At 55.5% G+C, this 20253-nt stretch overlaps 1 protein-coding gene across 1 annotated transcript in view; it reads right to left on the bottom strand.

The window, feature by feature from the left end:
- HDAC4 (histone deacetylase 4) overlaps positions 1-20253 on the bottom strand; it is a 340220-nt gene that overhangs the window by 32487 nt on the left and 287480 nt on the right. The window contains exons 15-19 of the mRNA XM_008574155.1: positions 19196-19329; positions 14769-14889; positions 7212-7258; positions 2851-2958; positions 663-718 (exon numbers count right to left, since the gene is read on the bottom strand). Coding sequence (XP_008572377.1) covers positions 663-718; positions 2851-2958; positions 7212-7258; positions 14769-14889; positions 19196-19329 — 466 coding nt within the window. The remainder of the gene's footprint in view (positions 1-662; positions 719-2850; positions 2959-7211; positions 7259-14768; positions 14890-19195; positions 19330-20253) is intronic.

Here is a 20253-nt window from a genome sequence, read left to right as displayed (position 1 = left end):
CTCACCACCCAGGCAGCAAAGGTATGCCACCGACAGCTGCAGGATCAGGAGCCTGTGCTGGGTGTCCACCTGTCACTGGTTCTCCAGAGGCAGTGATGGGCCCGGGACGGTCCATACCCCACACTCACTCCCTTGTCCAAATCCTCAGAAGTGTGGATAGTCAGGGGGATCCAGAAGACCCAAAACAGAATACAGACAGCTGGTCCATGTGGACGTGACTTGGTGACTTGGCCTCATTAGTACCCAACTGTCAGCAGGTCAGCTACAAGACCATACACGAAAATGCACCAAGGGGTTTGGCCCCGACTCTCTAGAACAATGAAGCACCACCTGCCTTACTCTACTCTAGGCTCAGACAACAAATTAACAACTAACACCCTCTGAATGACCATGGACCCCTTTCCTCTCATTTCCTCCCCCAATCCATCTCCTCTTCATGACCCATCGGTGAGGATGGTGGGTTTAGAGTCTGTGCCCGTCACCCACCACGTGGCTCCTGGGACGCGCACTTAGTCTACTTCAGCGCATGGACACAACATGTCACAGGCCGGTGAGCAATGGCAACTCAGTCCCTGTCGTCACTCAGGTGCCGACCCAGCTCTTCCTGGAGAGGACCAGGACCCGTGTCCCCTGCCTGCGAGGGACCATGCGTGTCTACTTACATGGGCGTGCTCTCCTCGGCATGGTGTCCCGGGGGGCGGACCACAGCAAAGCCATTCTGCAGATGACAACAGAGGATGGGAGAGAGTGATGGCAGATATGTTCTACATCCATGAGAAAACTCTAACAAACTAAGCTTTTTGCAGACTCAGAATAAATGGAAGACCCAGCTTCTGGTCACACCCTGACCACACTGACATGGCATAGAATAAAGGGCTGGTTGTCAACCTTTCAAAGAAGTCCGGGTCCCTTCTTTCTAAGAGGCGTGTTGGTTATGAAACCAAGTTCCTGAGAGGAAAGGTTGGTGTGCCCCTGTGTACCCACATCTGGGCGGCTTGGCTCGATGTCTGGGTAAGTGTGGAAGGGGGCCTGGGTCCCTGTTTGTTCAGGACATGCGTCCACCTAGACGCAGATTGGGAGAAGGGCCCGTGCAGGCAGTCAGCTGCTGGCAGGGACTCTGTGCCCCAGTTTGGCCTTAATATACATGTCCCTGTCCTACTGCAGCTCAGTTCTCAGCGAGTAGGCAAAACATAAAACAAACAACTCCATTAACACTTGAGAGAAATGGTTCAGAGGCTGGAAAATAGTTGCATGCCCCCCCCCCCCATTGCCTGTGCTTTAAAAACCATCTGCAAACTGCTCTGTAGCTGCTGCAATAAAAATGGTTTAAACGGGCACCTCCTGGTATCACCACCACCAAGAAGTTATGTGGTCCAAGTTCTTAACAGCCTCTAAAGGGCCAGCCAACCATTAATGACTGTGGGAAGTGGGTGTGGGAAGCGGTCAGCTGGCCACCACAGGGACTGGCTCAGGAAGGGACAAGGGCAGCAAGCGAGGTCGAGAGACCAACACACGTGGTAGGTCCGCCTTTTAACCAACTCAGCGCTGTAGAACTGTTTCCCTGTTTCTGCAGTCTGCGGACCCCTCCGGGGGTCTATGCTATAACAGTCCTATGGCTCTATTTGCCTTTCTCACTGTTTTGACAGCTGCACCAGTGGTGCCATAGCATTGTAGGGTGTGGTGCTGGTGCCACAGCGGTGGCTACGCAGCGGCATGGACCAGCGCTCGTCCTCGCTGCATTCACCAGCACACGCTGCAGGGAGAAGGCAGTTGCCCTTAGAAATGTGCTTCAGGAAGCAGTGCAATGTATACATTTTATTAAATCTCCACCTTCGGACACACATCCTTTCAATGTCCCGCAGAAAGGAAAGGGAAGGCACGTGGGCAGTTCCACTACTGACCGAGGGCGAGGACTATCTCGGGGAGCACAGCTGTGCGACTGCTGAGCTGTGAGCTGAGCCAGCTCCTTTTTTCTAGGAATGCCAATTTTCCTCAGAAGAAGGATGGACAAACTAGTTATTCCAACTTGGGTAAGTCAAAGACAGTTCTCAGACAGTGAGACTATCACTCAAAGGAAAAATGACACTCAGTAGTTGTCGTAGGCAATAAAATTTGAGCTTTCAAGATGCAAATTAGAAGTCTGGAACACTTGTACCTGCCACTGTGAGCCTGACCATAGTACTTAAAAGACTTTTCTCATGAGATGGGTGGTGATGTTAATGGTTTTAAACAATTAGTGATTTCTTTTTGATATTGTATAATGTACATAACTTAATGAACCGAAATTTCTAAATGACCAATGCACAGTGTTACAAAATCACCCATGGATAAAAGATCTATTCAACACGCAAAACAGGCTAACGGGTGGTGCTGACGGAACCAGAAGGAAAAGGCCCCGAAATGGTTTTGGACTCCGTGTGGCAGCCGGTCTTCAAGACACTACTGCTTGCTGAGTTTTGGTTACCATCAAATAAGAATATCCACAATTAAATGAAAAGGCTGCTAAAACACTTCTTCCTTTCCCAATTTTCTGTGAGGGCGAGGATTTCTTCGCCATGTCGTAGCAGAGTGATGCAAAGCAGGTGTGAGAACCCAGCTGCCTCCACTAAGCCAGATGCTGTTGCTATTATAAATACTTTCACAAGCGTGGGAAAGGTTCCCTCGGATTCAACGTGGAGGCTGTGCCGACAGAGCAGGGCCCACCCTTTATCCCTGGCCAGGAGGCACCTCCCCTTGCCACGGCCACCTCTTGTTTGATTGAGGGGATGGCAGAGGGCTGTCCCCCTCCTAGCTGGACACCTGCTGGCAGGCCTCCTTTCAGAAGCCCATTTCCACCTGATCCCAACTCACCTTCAGCTCCCCCGTGGCCACCTTGAAGACCAGCTCCACCACGCAGCCCACGGCCAGCCGGGCCGCCCCCGACGAGTGCACCTCGTTCCAGATGGTGTCGCTGTCCACCTGTGGACACAACGCTGCATGGTGAGGTCGTGCCACCCCTGGGGCAAGCCCATGGGCCCATGGCTCTGCCTCTAACAGCCCAGGACCTACCAGGGCCCACATTTGGGCTTATTTCTTTTTAACACGTCAGAAAATACTGCACGAAAAATAAAAGTGAATGCACCAGAAACAACGTGTGTGTTCTTAGCGTTTCTCAGGTGTCCCTTCTGCTCTCAGCTGCTCCAATATCCTCAGAGCTAAGACTAATGATGTCAAGGGTCACCTACTTGTTTTTTTACTGCAACTGCAGTTAAGAAACTCATACTACAATTAGCAGAATGAAATGTGAGGAATCAAAATTAGTAGTCTCTTCAAATCATAACTTTGTTTTGTCCTGTCTTTAATGGGAAGCTCTAATTACTGGCAAGTGCAGCTAAACAGGACTGGGAGTTAGGGGTGGGAGGGACAATCACCGTGCTCTGCCCTAGGTGACCACAGACAACTCTGCCCAGGTGACTGCAAATCCGGCCACTTGGCTGTTTCCACTTCAAATGGAAAACGTGATTCACACGAACATGTCAAACAACTTCTGTTTGTGTGTTTGTTCATTTATTTATTTAGGCACATAAGATTTTTTTTTTTTTTTTAAGCTCTGGCTAAAGTGGGAGAGAAAGAAGACAGAGACTGACAGCAGTCGTGAGAAGAAAAGTCTCCCTGTGGGAGTCTGGGTAGGGTGTGTTTCAGGGGCTACAATAAAACACACAGCCCTTGGGCCGGGCCTGGGGCACCTGAGCAGCCGTCCCCAAGCGTGTCCTCACCCACAAGATGCTGTGGGGCAACTGGTTCCTTGGCCAGACACACTTGGGACTCATCCCCTTCCTGAGGCTGTGCCCAGCTTTGGGAGTTTGAAGCTGTGCCCCAGCAAGCGTGTTTAACAAGATGTTTACCGGATCCACTGGAGGACCCTCCTTCTCAGACCCACATCTTCTGAGCACCGAGCACACTGGGGTCATACCTGTGCCCGCCTCCTCACCCACCCGCCCAGGCCCAGGGCTCCTGCCACCGCGAGGCCAACGTGCCACTCGACAGACACTGATCGTGACGTGGGAGGAACAGATTTCTTTCCAGGCAGTCTTGAAGTTTCATCTTCAAAGCGAGATGATTTAAAATGCATTTACGAGGGCTGAAGACATTTCCTGGAGTGTACTCGGCGAGGGTTATTCTTTTCAATCACCAAACGTCTATGGTCTTTAAATAGTTTCCAAATGTCCAAAGAACACTCTGCTTTGCCTACCCCCCTGGGCCAGTCACTTCAGCTGGATAATCAACTCATTGAAGTCAAAAGTGGCAGCCCCGTGTGAGCTGGGCAGGGGGACTGCATGCTGCCCCGTGCCCTCCGGGGGTGGCAGCATCCAGGGTGGGCCAAGGACAGCGGCAGTGTGGCCAAAAACACTCAGAAATTATTTTCCTTCACAGTGTGACACACTGGGCTTTAGGACTAAGTGAATGCAGCAGGGAGGGGAATGAGCGGACGCACGTGTGTTTTTGAAGGAACTGTGTGCCCCGCTCACCTGGGCTACCGTTGGACTGTTCTGCCCTCCAGGGTGCCCCCTCCTGCATGACTGTGGGGCTCAGGAGCTCCTGGGACATCGGGCACAAAGCCCCAGCCCCACTGTAGGATCCCAGGCTGCCGCTGTCCCCAGACAACCTGACAAGACCCTCCGGCTGCTTCAGGGCCTACAGGCTCCAGCTACTGGCCACTAGCTCCCCTGGGACCAGGTGGCAGTGGCAGGAGCACAGGCCCATGGTGAGCAGCCTGGCTCAGGCACGAGGCACAGCTGAGGGACAGTCCCGTGGGGCAGGTGGTGAAGCCACTGCCAGAGCAGAGGTGGGGACTCTGCATTTACAGCAGTAAGACAGAGAGCGAGGGCAGGGGAGGGAGGTTCTCACAAAGAACCTCAGGGAGACTTAGAACAGAGGGGCCGGCAAATTCTGAGCACGCCCCGGAGCTAGGGAAGGCTCAGAGGAGCCATGCAGAGTTGGGCACCCGGGGCTGAGGCGGTGCTGGCAGACAGGGGCTGACCCAGAGGGGGGCAGCAGGGAAGTCCAAGGACACCAGCCCCTCCTAACTTGAACCTGTAGTAACCAGGAGATGAACAGATCAGAAGTGTCTACTAATTGGCTCGGCAAAAAGGTCAAGACAATTTAAAGCCCATGTTTAACATAGTCATGGCAGGTGAGCTTCAAACTTTTAGAAGAGCCATTATGCAACTTAAGGGCATTTAAAACTGCTGTCAGCAAGAGCAGGCCAGCCTCTTCCTACCTGCACTTGCAGCCCCCCACATGGCACCCCATCTCGCCCATGCTCAGGCTCCTGGGGTCTACTCTGCTCCTCCCAGCACTGAGGGGCTGGCTCTGGATGGAGACACTGAGGAACAGGAGGGCTGCAGCTGTCCCCGGACGTATCCGGTCCACCCCAAAGCCAGGCTGGGGACTGCATACCCCTCCACTGTCTCTGGTGGAGGTCATCATGGAAAATGAAAGGAAGAAACACCTCGTAGGAGGCACCCCTGAAGGGTGCCCACACTACTCAGCACGACAGATGCATCTGGTGCGCTGTGAAGGTGCAGCTCAGACCAGGGTCAGCGCTGGGAGGGCTGTGGCCCCCGCCTGAGTGTGCACTCAGCCAGCACCTGCTGTGCGTGGTGAGCTGGCTGCAGAGCGGCGCAAATCCCCATCTGTTCATGTCTGGCCAAAACTTTGCCCCAAATTAAGAGACTGCCGCCTGTTTACAATACAAAATAAAGTAACTCAAGGAGGGCTTGGTGGTGGTATGAATAAATGCCATTTATTCCCTTTCTTACAGGATAATTTTCAAAGCCCCGATTTTTGTAAAGACTCAAGAAGAAAACAAGTTTGTTTCACTTCTATAGCAGAATCTGATCTTGTGTGTCACCCTGTGCCCTGTGATCACACACACTGTGCATTGTCACCCCGTGATCTCACACACACACACACACACACACACACACACACACACACACACACACATACTGTGCATCATCACCCTGTGATATCTCTCTCTCTCTCACACACACACACACACACACACACACCCCCATGAATTTTCACCCCATGATCACACACATACACACCGTGCATCATCACCCCATGATCACACACACACACACACACATACACACACACACACAGTGCATCGTCACCCCATGATCTCACACACACACGCACACACACGCGCGCGCACACACACACACACAATGCATCGTCACCCCGTGATCTCACACACACATGCCATGCATCGTCACCCTGTGATCACACACACACTGTGTGGTGTCACCCTGTGCCCCACGATCACACACACACTGTGCAGTGTCACCCTGTGCCCTGTGCTCACACACGCCCTGTGTGGCATCAGCCAGAGTGGCTTCTGCCGACCCGGGGCTCCTGTCCACCTCCCACTCTCAGACCGTCTGTGGTGTTTGGCGGTGCTGCTGATCCGTGCTGGTCAGCAGGTCAGCCGGTCAGCCAGGAAGCTTGGCCTCACCTTCAAACTGCAGTTGGTTCTCTCTCTTGTTGCCCCCACCCCTACTTCATCCCCAAGGCTGGGAGCCAGGGGACAGCTCTTTGTTACTGGGAGGACTGGACTGTCCTGACCTTCCCTGCACAGATAAAGGGGCGGGGCCTGACCGGATATTCCTTCGTAATCCACGTACCCATGCCGGTTCTCCTAGGTGTCTAGCTTAAGAACATCATCTGCTTGTGGAGGAAACCCACACCCCCGCTGCCAGCCTTGCCACCTCACGTGGCCCACACATTGCATGATCACTGCACCGAGAGCTTCACCTGTCACTGCGGGCTGGGGACAGGACACAGAGTAAACACACATCCTACCACCTGACAACACGTTCATGATCTGAGTTGAGGTTAGCTGATTACTGCTGCAGACTTAGGAGGAGATGAGACTCCAGTCTGCAAAAGGGAGCCTGTCTCTTAAAACAAGAGTTGCAGCCCACCAGGGCCCAAGCTGCGTGTGCCAGATGACCCTCCCCAAAGAAGGTGACCAAGCCCGGTGATCAAACGCTGGCAGCTCCCATGGCCTTTGAAGCCATAGATGGGCAGCCCCCACCCCAGACCCTCCATGGAAAACACCTGGCAGCAATTACCCACTCTGAGGAGAGCACGGCCGCAGTTTCTGTGACCGCTGGGACTGGGGAACAAACAAGACATTATTTACACATTAAAGCAATACTTACCCCAATGCCACCGCAAGGGAGCCTGACAAACACCGAGGTCAGTGAGCCTGTGGGAGAAGGAGCGAGTCAGGAGGGGCTGGCCTAGTGAGGCCCTGGGAACGCCTGGGGTGTGGGGGCATGCACGACACCCTCACACCATGAGCGCACTGGGTTCAAAGGGCAACTGCCCCTCCACATATCACCTTGTGGTGGTGGAGGCACCTGGCTCTCTGCCAGGGCTGAGCCAGGCCACAGACACCAGGGGACAGTGCCCACTCCTCAAGGAGCCAGGCAATGCCACGTCCCCCAGGAGCACAAGGTACTTGGAAGGGCACCTGCCCTCTTCCTGGGCTCCCTGTGGCACATGGAGCAGCTCCTGAAAGGCTGTGTCCACAGCAAATCCTGTTGCCAAGACCCCTAACCCTGGCTCCTGGGGGCTTCCTCACCAGCTCTGCACATGGCTCTAAGTTACGAGTCCCAGCAGTCCTCTCTGACTATAGCCAAGGGGAGAGGCCTTTCAGACGCTGAAGAATCTTCCAGGAATGTGAACGACTGCCTTCTCCCCAACTACAACCTCGGACCATGCACAGCAGACTGAGAAACCACAGAACTTCCACAAGGCCATCTGGGTCTCTTCACAGGGAAGCCTGGGCCCGCGAAACCCCCAATCCCATCTCGCCCCTGGGGCTCATGTCTGCCCCCAGTGACAAAGGTGCTCCTAGGGAGGGGACCATGTCTTGTGCCTCAATGCGATCCCAGCACTGGCTGAATGTGGCAACTAGCCTAAAACTCACCTGTCAAGGAGAAGCCCCTGACAGGCGGCAGAGCTCAGGCTCCCAGGTGGGGGCCTGCCTGTCTCTGCACTGCCCCTAGCCCCTTGATCTAGCAGTCTCCTTGTCCCCACTTTCTGCACCTGGCAGGTCTGTACCCTTGGCCAGGAGCCCCCCTTGCCCCCATCCTCTGCCTGACCAGCAACATTGGCTCCTGCTCCAGATGCTCATGGATCTGTGCTCCTGCGCTGGCTCTGCCTGGAGCCACCGGAAGAAAATTGGCCTCAGGGTTGGTCAGGGCCTGGCCTGATCTTGCCTGGCAGGTCAGTGGCCTCAGTGCAAACACCTGCCACAGAGCACTCGGGAAGAGCAACTGCGATGGCAACAGAAGTCCAATCAGAGCGGCTGGCACAGAGAGGATGGTCAGCCAACACCTGTTTGCTTCTACGCTATGGGATCTCAACAGAGATCCCCAGCCAGGCCCTGAGCAAAGGCCCGACCCAGGCCGAGCCCCTGGCTCTGCCCCCTGTGGACGCTGTGGCATCAGCAACAAGGCTGGAGGCTCAGGCTGACCCTGTGGGCTGGGCAATGACCGTGCCCACCTACTGTGGCTGGAATGCTGCCACACCAGCAGGTGAGGGCAGAGGGGGGCACCTGTAGTACTTTCCAGAAAGGGCTCAGGGCCACAGGTCTCTCCTGAGAAAAGGGAAACAGTCATCACCTGATGGGAGAGCCGGCCACCTGAGGGGTACAAAGTGCCTGCTTGGACCCACAGGTGTTCCCATTTCAAAACACAATCCCCTGTGCTGGGAGGGGCCAGCAAGCTTCAGCGGGCACCTGTGCTGAGTCTCTACGCCGGTCTGGTGCTCCTGAGGGCGGGTGTGTGTCCAATCGGTCACCGCCCCCAACCTGGGCCACACCAGGCACTCAGCCAATGGGATGGTGGCGTGGACTAGGATCCAGCCCAGTGCTCTCTCTGCCGTCCCAGGAGGTCAGTACCAATCCTCATGCCTACCGAGGGCAGCAGCACCACCGTAGCTGAGAGGCCAGGACGCTCGGTCCCTCCCTGGGCCTGTTTCTCACTGCCCAAGACACTCTTCTCTATGGCACAGCTCGCTGACTGTCTACTGTCTGGATTTGTGGCTCCCAGCCTCAATTCCTACTTCCAGATGTGAACACAGGGCACGGAATAGTATCAGTAAACACTTCTCGCTGGGGCTGTGCTGCTGCCAACCCTCAGTCCCCAGAGGCAGGGCACATGGCCTTGCTCTCCTTGTGCCACAGTGGCAGCAAATGGGTCTGCAAGTGCACAAGGGGCTGCCACGCAGGGACGCGAGGTGCCACGCGGGGGGCTTGCTTGGCTTGTGTACTAGGGCTGTGCGTGGAGCCAGACTGGAACACGGGGCGGTGTGGGCACCACATTGCCTGCAGTCCTGCTTGCTGCCCGTGTTGTGCAGCAGAGTCGCCTAACGCTCCACGGCACAGTGGGTAGGGCATCCCGCTCCTCTTGATTGGGCACTGCCTTGGAGGAGTGGTAAATGGCCCCCAGTGACCAGCTCGATGTCTTTGTGAGGAGATCTCACATCACTGACTGTCCCAACATGGGGACAGCAGTACTGCGGATTTAGACAGCTCATTCCTCCACAGAGCTCGAGCACGCGTGAGCACAAACTTACACACACCTGTGCGTATGCGACAAGGAGCAGCGAGGGCTCTGCAAGGGACTGGGTCTCTCTTTCTGACATCACAGCCCACAATAACCTGAGTCCTCTGAATGTTTTGATTCTACTCATTATCCAGCAAGCAAAGACCAAATCTACTATTGAAAAAAAAAAGAAAGTACCATATCCTGTACTCAAACACATGAAACCTACTCCAAGTGCACACGAGGACGGGGAGCTTTCCCCAGGGGAGCTGCTTTGGTGACAGCTCCTGAGCGTGATGGCAGTGAGGAGGGTCCCCTCTGCCATGCCCACCTCTGGCCTGGGGACTGGCCAGCCACAGTCAGGGGCTTCTCCCTTGTCCATTCCTAGCAGGTGCCCAGGCTGGGGCTGGGAGAGACACAGGCTTTTCTTCCGAAGCTATCCTTGCTGTGCTGAGGGAAGGGTCCAGTGCCTGCTTACAAGGGGCCCTACAGACCCGGGCCCAGCACCCCACCAGGCCAGGCTCCTGGTGGTGCAGCACCATGTCAGTGGCAGCAGATGAACCCAGCATGGCCAGCCTGCCTTGAGTGTCAGGGTCCCCTTCAGACGGTGGGCATGTGGCATTTCACCACATCAGTAACCAACTACAAAGGGGCCTTTTGCATGGGGCTTAGAAATTTGTGGGTTCAATTAAAAGAGGAAGGGAAATCACACAGAAGTGTTTAAATACCTAATTAGGGTTATGTTAACAAAATTTGAGATAATCACCAGCTATTACTATGTCTGAAATACTTAGTCTGATGATAATGAAGTTCTTCAGTTAGGACAACTGTCAGAAATTTAAAAATACATCTCAAGTGGCAAGAAACTAACAGATTGGCTATCCTCATGGCAAGGTGAATAGATTTTAAAACACGAAGCTTACTTGGCAAGATAGAAAAGGAGACAATGATCTATAATATCACTGATATAAATTAAACATACATAAAAAACAATATACACTTTATAACAACATACTGGGCTAACAAAAGAAACACTAAGTACACTAAAATGCTTGCCTACGCGGGATCGGGATAGGAATGGGATTACAGGGTGTCGGAAAAACATCTCAACAAAGAAACCAAAAACAAGAGTGCGGTCTTCAAGGGACCAGGTTGGCGTGAACCGAGGGTCACGGTGTACCAGGCGTCGGATCGATCGGTGTGGAGCTCTGGGCCTCTGGGCTTTCCTGATCTTCCCTAAGGATACCCACCACATGTCCAGTTTCTCTCATTTTTGATAATCTGTTTTAAACATAGTTAGAAACTAGCTTAAAAGTCTAGAACGTTCTCCCATTGGTGAATTTAAACCCGCCTTCACCTTTGGCATGGAACTGTCCCCTCTCCCATGGCCTCTGACAGGTTTGGAGGATGGAGGTGCGGAGGAGTCTGGGTGGTGGGTCAGCCCACAACGGCCCTCTGAGGATGGACAGCCGGTGTGAGAACGGATGGGCAGAGATCTCCCTTCTGGGCAGAGGGTGGAGAAGGGCTGATGGACGGATGACAAGTTAAGGAAAGAGCCAACCAGCCGATGCCCCTGACCTGAGTGCTTCTGGGAAGTCCCCACGACCACTGAAGCTGGTGCCTGGCAGCACCAGTGACTTCCTAATAAAAGTCTCATCCCATCATGAAAGGTGCTCAGTGCCACGCAGTAAGCAGTGACATTTCCTGGTAAGGATGTGGAGAACCCCGAGGGACGGGGACTCTGTCCTGTGCCCTGCTGCCAGTCTTCACTTGCTCTGCTCCTGTACTCAAGGCTGCCTGTCCTCTCCCACCATCCACACTGTCCTGTCCTCTAGGGCTCCCATCCCCTGCACCCCAGCCAGCCTCTGCTTCCCTTCCCATTACCCCATGCCTCTGCCTGCAGCACAGCCCCTGCCTCTAGGATTCTGGGAGCCGCCTGTCCCCCCGGGAGCCCTCGCCCCACCCTCACTTGTCCGAGGCAATCTCAGACTTCCCTGCCTGCCCCCTCCGAGTCCTGCTCCATCACTGCCAGGGTGAGGGGTCTGGGCCCCACGAGCACCCCTCACAGCTCTAAGTAGGCAGCTGTTGTTTCTGTGTGTGGGGTCATGGCCTGCCTGCTGCAGGTCTACACAATGCTCACGCATGGCCTGAGCCACCAAACACGCGTGGGAGGAAGACAGCACTGCACACCTACCAGACCCAGTGGCTGTTCCCAAGCTCCTCACTTCCTGCACATGCCTGAAATCGTGGCAGCCAAGCTCTGGAAAACCGAGCTGAGGAGCAAGAACAAACCTCACTGTGCAAGCAAAGGACAAAAATGCTCTGTGCAGTGACAGCGCCTGGGGTCACACTCTGGCCACAGCTTCCTGGGGTTGTTCATGCGTCCTGGGGAGCAGGCCTGTGATGGTCGGAGCACCCAGTGGGGAAGTGAAGCAGCACTGCCTCTGAGCCACATGGCTGCCTCTGCCCCAGGGTTGGGCCCACACGGAGGACTTGGTGGGTGGACTTGGGGCAGTGGGGCCTGCAGGGAGGGGCAGGAACCATGTGACCAGACGAGCAGGAGCCTGAGAAGAACCTGAGACGTCATGCAGACCTGCCTTGGCCAGTGGCATGTGGTGTCTCTGTGGTTAGCGCCCCTCCTGCGTGGCTCTTGTGGGTCCAGCTGCTCACAGCCATTGCCTGGCCGTCCTACGGGTGCGGCCTCTGGCATGGGCCTCCTGCCCCGGGCTGGCTGCTGCATCTATTTCCTTTGCTTTGGTGGAACCTGTCTTCCAGCACTTTCTTGAGAAAGAATGCTTGAGAGGTCAAACTCCTATAGCCTTGCACGCCCGAACGCCCCGTGCCCCTCCTCTCTCCAGACTATTTAGCTGGTGTGGAAAGAATGTCCCCTCAGAGCTGAAAGGCCTCGTGCCACTGCTGAAGGCCCACAGTGGCTCTGGTCCTCTCTGGAAGCCTGTGGCATCTTCTCTTTCTCCTGCTCTGAAACCTTCACAGGTGCTCCCCATGAGGGGCCTTTTACCCCTCGGGGGTCCTTACAAGCAGTAACTGTTGTCCTTCAGCTCCGGGACCTTCTCCGGAATCCTCCAAGACGCTGTCCTCCTGCCGGCCCCCAGTCTGCGCCTCCCACACTCCCATCTCCACTCTGCCCGTCTGCTCGACGGCCTCACCCTCTCTCCCAGCTCAAGGAGTTTCTATTTCTGCAATCTTGTTTTTCATTTTTATGTCCTCTGAACGTTCTGTACTTTTTCCTTCTCTATTGCACTGTTCACGTTATGTGGACGTAGTATCTCCTGTCCTTAAGGGTATTAATGACAGTTTTGGGTTTTTGGCTCCCTCCATCCCCCAACTGTCCTCCGAGCTGCTTCTCTCTGCTTTGCTCCCGTCTTGGCATCCCTGTGAAGAATGCTCCTCAGGCGCTGCATGAGCCCTGAATGAAGTGCTAAATGCTGGCTGGAAGCTCGGGGCACAGGCACGCTTATTAACCACGAGCTCTATTAACAGGGGTCGTGGGGGGTTCTTTGTTGGGCAGCCCCGATGTCAGCTGCCTCTGGGCTGCTCAAGTCCCTGAAGAGGGGTCTCCTGTCTCTGCCTGGAGGATAAAGGTCAGCATGCTGAGAGCTCGGTAGTGGGGCTTGGTGTTGACACCCTGATCTGGACATGGAGTTCCCAACCCCTGTCATGTCCTTTCTGCGGAGCAGCAAGTTAGAAGTTGCCCAGGCCTGTGGAGCTGGGGTCCAGAGCGAAGGGGCCAGAGGCCTCGCTGTCAGCCTTGGCCCAGTCCCTGCCTGAGCTCCTCCCTGCCTCCGCTACCCCCAGTCCAGGGTCTCTGCCATCACCTTCCCTGAGCTGCTGCAGTCTGTGGGGTGTCAGCGGTGCTTGTCCCAGCACTGGCTCAGGAGTCCACTCTGCCGAATCTGCTACATCAGCACCACTGCCTCCTGCCTTACAGCCTCCAAAGCCCATTGCTGTGGACTCCTTTCCTGTTTCCCCAAACTTGTGCGTTATGTCTTTTTAAAAGGCCCATTAGTACAGGGCAGTGGGGAATCCGGAAGAAACATGACGACCACCCTAGGCCAGAACCCACATGGGTCATCAGGGCTCCAGGCTCTCCGAGGGCAGCACCTGGGGCACGTCCAGTGCAGAAGCTGCCCCTGGTGAGTGGATCAACAATCAAGCATGCGCGCACAAAGGCCACACAGTGCGGTATCCCGTGCGGTGTAGCCCAGCACAGGCCTGGCACAGAGCATGCCCCTGCGATGTGAACCACATCTCTGATGTGAATCAGAGGAAACCAGCCGAACACAGCCTGCCCCCTGTGTTTGTGACTCCCAGGACCCCCTCCTTTCTGCCTCTTTTGGAATTGCTGAAGCGGGCTTCTTTCCCACGGGGCAAAGGCGGGGAAGTCAGGGAAGAAACCATGGTTGGGGACTGTCCTGGTTCACAGTGGCCGGGAGCCCACAGAACCCCTGTCCCCATGCCCAGTCAGCCCCGGGGCTCTGTGAAGTTTGTCCAGAGTCCACCTGCCTCTGCTGAAGAGTCCCAGTGAAGACACTCTCACCACCCCCCGAGGCAGGAGATGCCTCTGTTAGGAAGCTCTTTCCACAAGGCCCAAATATCCCTTCCCCCACTCACGCAGGGAACGGCTGTCAGAGCCAGGAAACAACCTTTGCACTGAAGCCAATGCTCACGGTGCCCTGGGAGGCACGTGGCCAGGCCTGGGAACACTCTCCCGGCCTCCTTTTGGTTCTGCCCTGACAAGCCTTAAAGTGGAGCTCGGAACAGAACTCAAGGCTCACAGCCAGGCGAGGGGGCACAGCTGGGAGTCTGAGTGTTCCAGATCCAGTGTTCTAGAATCAAAACTCTGCTCTTCAAGATTCTTCTAAGCCTGTGCTCCCAGCCCATTTTCTACCCAAACATGCTTGCGACAAGGCTCTCATAAGAAACCAGCGGCTCATGTGAACAGCGAGTGAGAATTTATCTCCAGGCTCTTCACCATATGACTTGGCAGGGGACACTGCAGAGCAAGGCCATCCCCATCCTTGTGGCTGCGCAGAGACTGGCAGGTGACACCCACAGCCACCCAACCGCAGGGGCCGAGGGCTGGAAAAACAACCTTGGGCGATTTCAACCCTAGTACAGGAGAAAAGGAAGGTCTTAAAATACCTAGAAGTTTCTTACTGTCCAGTTTCTGCCTGTTGAGGGGGTTTGTGCCATAGAGGAGGGTGTGGGCCTCTGAATGCACGGTCTGCAGCTCCTCCAGGGTGGCCTTCCGTCCACGGATGCACTGCAGGGACAGAAAGGAGAGGATGCTCACGTCTTCGCTGTGCTTCTGTTTCCAGAGACCGTAACTCTACCGAAACTACCACCCCAAAGGGAACTTAATTTTATACGTGAATAAGCACAAAATTATCTGGTTGTTGCAAAATTAAAAGCAAACATCACCCAATACAATATTTGAACATACTTAAAAAATATTTTAGAGAGATTACACTTGAATGATAGCTTTGAAAGACAACTAAAAAGGTAATTCCAGCCTTCAACGTGCTACCCTTCACTGTCCAAGACGATGTGGCATCAAATTATTACTTTGCTTTTCAACCGCCAGGGTCTGGTCTTAAAATAGAGGCAAACTGCCAAAGGTGGCATGAACTGAGACACCAAGTTCACGTTCAAGGGAACCGGCCCTACCCTGAGCATCGCTGTGCGCCAGGACCAGGCAACTCGGCTCACATGCTGCACAGATCATGAGATGCTCCAGAGTCTTCTCTGTTGCTTGGGAATTCCTCAGATCAAGATCCCTGGGCTATTTTCAGACTTACCCCAGAAATTAACAGAAACATCACTGTTCAGTTGAATTACTTTTACTTAACCTTTTAAAAGGAGGCAGATTACGATGCAAGATTGACATTAATGCTTTTTGTGGAGATGCTCTTTGCGGGTTAGGTTAACATGGAGAGTCACAGGACACTCGGGTGGCCGTCTCCTATTTTTACTGGCAGGAGCAAGGGTCCAGCTTTCCCCTCCCGACTACACACCTGGCCCCAGTGCCCACTGCCTTCCGCAGGTCTTGGGGTCCCACACATGTGAGTGACACTCATGGCAAGGGATGCCCTGGAGCCCGGGGCCACCCTCAGTACAACAGAAGCCCCTGCCTTAGGCTCCCCTGCACGATGCTCTGTGCCTCAGGGTCTTGTCAATGCAGGGTGGAGAAGATAGTGGGAGGACCCAGCAGAGTGCAGCCCCCACCCACAGGGTAGGTGTGCTCTGGAAACTCTCTTATCATGAACATCAACTCCACAAAGTCAGGCCCTTCTCTGCTAAACTACCTTGCTTAAAAAAGAAAGGAGGCAGTTTCACTTCCAGTGATAGAAAACTGGTCCTGTGATTCCACCCACCATTTAGTTATATTTCTACTTGAGGGACACATGGAAGGCTGGTGGGTAGGGCCAGGTGCAGATGGGGCCCAGGGCAGCCTCGGAATGCTGCTGGTTTCCTGCTCTTCTCGTTGTTAATGACTTCGTGAAGCTCTCCTCTGTGCACGGGCACTCACAGTTGTGGTCAGTGCCAAACTGTCTGGACAGATGGTGCCTGGGCAAGCCATGCTTTGCGAGGCCTCTTCGGGGGCCCGCCCTCAGGAGTTGTGCCATGCAGTGTCCACAAAGGCAGCAACACCCTGGACTGCAGGTGTGAATGGCAAGGCCACAGTGGCAAGGGTGCTCTGGGCACGTAAAAGCCAGACCCTGGGATAAGAGTTTGAATCGCAGCAAGAGAGATTTTCAGAATAAGCCAGATGAGAGTATAAAATACCCATGCTTACAAATATGTCAAATGAGATAGAAAAGACGCAGGACTGAACTAATAGAAGCTTTGAACTAATGTACAATCCCTCAGACAGCATGTGTACAGACCCCTTGGAAAGTGCTAGACGTGGCTGCCCCTGCCCTTATCAGGAGGCTGACCCATTATTTCTGCCTCCCTGTCAATTCCTGGGACAAAGCGTGGGGAGCTCCTTGCGTGGTTGTGTAGTGAACACAAGTCCGAGGTAGGATGGGAGTCCCTGCCATGGCCTGGCTTCCCCCCGCCCTCTCTCCCCATGCTGCCACTCCCCATTCCCTCCTCTCTGGCAGCCGTGCCTAGGGGGTGGGGGCCACCCAGCTGGGTGGTGGCTGTCCTGCCAGTTAGGCCCACAGGAACACCGAGAACTTGCCAGAGGATCCCTAACTGTGCATGACCTGCATGGCGACTTCCCAAGAGACTCCTGGCATTCTCAGTGGAGTGAAGGTGAGAGGGAGCTGGGTTGGCGCCCCATCTCTCCTGGCCCCGACTCCCAGTATGGAGCAGGGGCCACACTCACAGGAAAGGCCCCCCACCCGAGGCTGCTGGGCAGTCGTCTCCTCAGAGTGAGGGGCTGGCTGTGGGGCTCCAGCCTTGCTGAGGCCTCCAGGCGGTTGGTGGCCTGGGAGGTCACGGCACTGTCCACCCCATCTTCTCCTGTTGGGTGCCCAGCACCTGTGTCCCCTCCCTCTGCCTTCTCAGGAGGCAGACGTGCCTGACTGGCCCCGTGGGCTCACGCTGGGAGCCGGGAGTGCAGCCTCAGTGAGGCTTCCTGCACTGGGAACGGGGCGCTCACGTCGGAGCCTGACCCCGTTTCTGCCACTAGCCGTGTGCTGGAGCCGCTGTCCTCCCCCAGCTCTCCTCCCCATGGCCCTGCCTGGCTCAGTGTGCAGCCCTCGGCCTCCCTTTCCTGCTTGGCTGAGACACGTGGCTCCAGCACCTACCCCCCACACACACACAGCGCCGAGGGGAGGGGAGCAGAGTCGTGGCCTTGTATTTTCTGTTTTCTTGCCTGTATTTTCTTTTTCTCACTCTTACCTTGCTTCTGTTTCATTTTTGGCTGAGAAACTACCTCCAAGCCCCCTGGCCTGAGTGGACCCTCCTGGGGAGAGTGGAGGCAGCAATGGGAGAAGGGTTAGAACGCAGGCCATGGGGGCCTCTGGGCACTTCGGTTCCTCAGGGCAGCCCTGGAAGGGGGACAGGATGTCCATCTGAGTCTAGTTTCTCACGGCTGTGTCTGCGGGACGATGCTGCCCCCCAGTGGTGCGGCTGTCCTGGCCAGATCCTGGGTCACTGGTGCCAGGAGCCTCAGTCCTACAGACTGCTTGATCCCCTTCTCCCCAGAGGGCACTTCAGGGAGGATTCTGGACCTCTCCCGGCCCCTGAGAATTATGTATCACCAGTAAAACCGGCAGAGGGAATGAGGGCACTACAGACCACAGACTGGCTTGAGTTCCTGAGTATCTTGGCTCCTAAAGGAGGAGCGGCAGTCTCATGGGGTGGAATTCTGAAATAATTCAGCATGGAGCTCCGAAGCGCCCGGGCGCCTACACAGCAGGTCAACCCTGCCAGCCCCACAACGTGCTCAAGCATCTCTGCCATGGCCACCCTCTGGGCCCAGGTGGGCGCCAAGGCCGTCGGGGGCATGGATGTGGACATTTCCATCCATCCGCACACTGCCTCTAGCTTGGTGGGATTCCTGGAGTGTGTGTGGGACGCAGCAGGTCCCTGCGTGGTGAGCACTTGCATAGGCTGGACACCATCCTCGTAGCCCAATCCTGGGCAGTGGGTGCTGCCAGACCCACTCGCCAGATGAAGAAACCCAGGCTTGTCCAAGCCCAACTGCTCTCAGGGACGGCAGCCCCTTCTCCTCATACCTGTGCTGTCAGCAGGGCCCGGTACATACGGATCCCCATGAGATGGCCGACGGCAGGGGGAGCATGCTGGAAATACCTCAGGCAAGTGTCACCCTCCCCCATCAGAAGGAGGGAAGGGACCTCAACATGTCACTCGCTGAGCCTTCTGGGAGGCCACTGAGCTAGGTTTGAGGTGGAGCAAATTTGGGCCTCCCTGCCAGAGAGCAAGCGTGGCCACTACCTCCGCAGGACAACAGCGAAACTGAGGACCGGCCGGAGACTATCACCAGAGCCATCTAAAGGACCTCAGCAGAACAGACGGAGGGTGTGACAAGCTGAATCCAAACCACAGCTGGCTGTGGCTGCGGCTCTACCCACCGCACCACCCAGACTCGTGGGGGCCTCAGTCCTGAGGAGTCACTCGAGGCCTGAGGTTCTCCCCGTACACTTGGAGCAGCTTTTTGGAATATTAAACTTAAAGAACACTATTTTATCAAAAGCCAGTGGGCCTGACTTGAGACAGGGTCTGATTCTCGCTGTGGGCCTCCAGATCCTGCCCTGGCCGCAAAGCCTGAAGGACGGTGGGCGGCACGTTCCAGGTGGTCTGAGAGGGACCACAGCTGGAAACGCTGCTTCAGGGAAGAGACTGGCATGAAAAGAGGAGCAGCGGGTGTTGGCAGGAACATGCTCAGTAAGGGGTGCAGGGCAGGGGCCCAGCCCCCTGCAGGGAGGACGCAGTCCGTGAGCGAAGCAGCCTTGGGCCTCCCCAGGTTATTACAACCCAGACAGTCAACCTGCTTGGGTGCCCCAGGGGCCCGAGCAAGAGTGTGCTGGGCCACCTTGAGTGGCTGAGCCCTCCTCCTCCTGCCCATCCCCAGTGGCCGTGGTGCCCAGCATTACCTCACACTTGCCACGGAGGCCAGTCTCCTGCAGGCGGGACCAGATGCTCTGGATTCTCCCAGCATGCTCGGGGTGGCTGTTAGTGTTCCCGCAGGTGCACTGGTGCTTCAGCATCAGCGTGTCGTACACGAGGCCTGGGGTGGAGGGCAGAGGCAGCTGTAGCAGAGGAGCCGCCCAGGGGCATGCCAGCCACCCACCAGAAGCTGCCCCAGGTTGGCAACAGAATCAGCACTTTCTAGGAGGAGATGGAGACTGGGACGATTCTGTAGACTGCTGAGTTCACCAAAAGCCCCTGCCTGGCCCGGCCCCGAGGATGTGGACGAAAGTAGAGCATCACACTTAGGACTGCCCCAAGGCCCCCAGCTGGGTAGGTTTGGGGCCTGCACCACAGGAGGAAGTGTAGGAGAAAAAGGTGAAAAGAAGACCTGCCTGGGGAGGCACATGCTGCAGGGGAGATCCTGTGGGGCCGTGCTGCAGAGGACTATGCTGGCGTCGAGAAGCGAAAGACCCGGTGGCTTAAAGCCCTTGTCTATCTGGTCATAGAGCAACCCGTCTTAGGCTATTCTGCTGGACTGAGAACTGTCCAAGATACTTCAGGTTCCAAAGACATACAAGACTCAGGCCCTGCCCTCAGAAACTTCCAGAGCAGCTGGGACACGTGAGAGAGTGCACACATGCAAACACGCAAACACAGGTCTATTTGAAACAAACACATACATGAACACACACAGAGTTCAGAAACTTCTGCTAACGGCAGGATTGGACCTAGCACCGACCAACCTCAGGGAGCTGCAGTACTGGGAAGGTCACCTCTGGGGGACCAGCCTGCCTCAGAACCAACAGGATGGGCAGTCTGGGGCTCAGAGTGACCACTGCCACCACATCATGGTCAGAAAGATGTGGGACCACTGTGAAGGTGGATATGCCTGGCCAGTCTGGAGATGGGGCTTGAGATGGGGGAGGGAAGGGCAGGCGGGCCCCTCTGCTCGCCAGGCCTCATCCTGGGAGGGAAGGGTTGGTTCCTGGTGACATCTGGCAGGAGGACTGCCCTGCTGTCC

The sequence above is a fragment of the Galeopterus variegatus genome, unplaced genomic scaffold (genome assembly GCF_000696425.1).
Source record: "Galeopterus variegatus unplaced genomic scaffold, G_variegatus-3.0.2 Scaffold1002, whole genome shotgun sequence".
Taxonomy (NCBI): domain Eukaryota; kingdom Metazoa; phylum Chordata; class Mammalia; order Dermoptera; family Cynocephalidae; genus Galeopterus; species Galeopterus variegatus.
The sequence above is the reverse complement of the archived record's forward strand: the minus strand, read 5'-3'. Positions and strand labels throughout refer to the sequence as shown.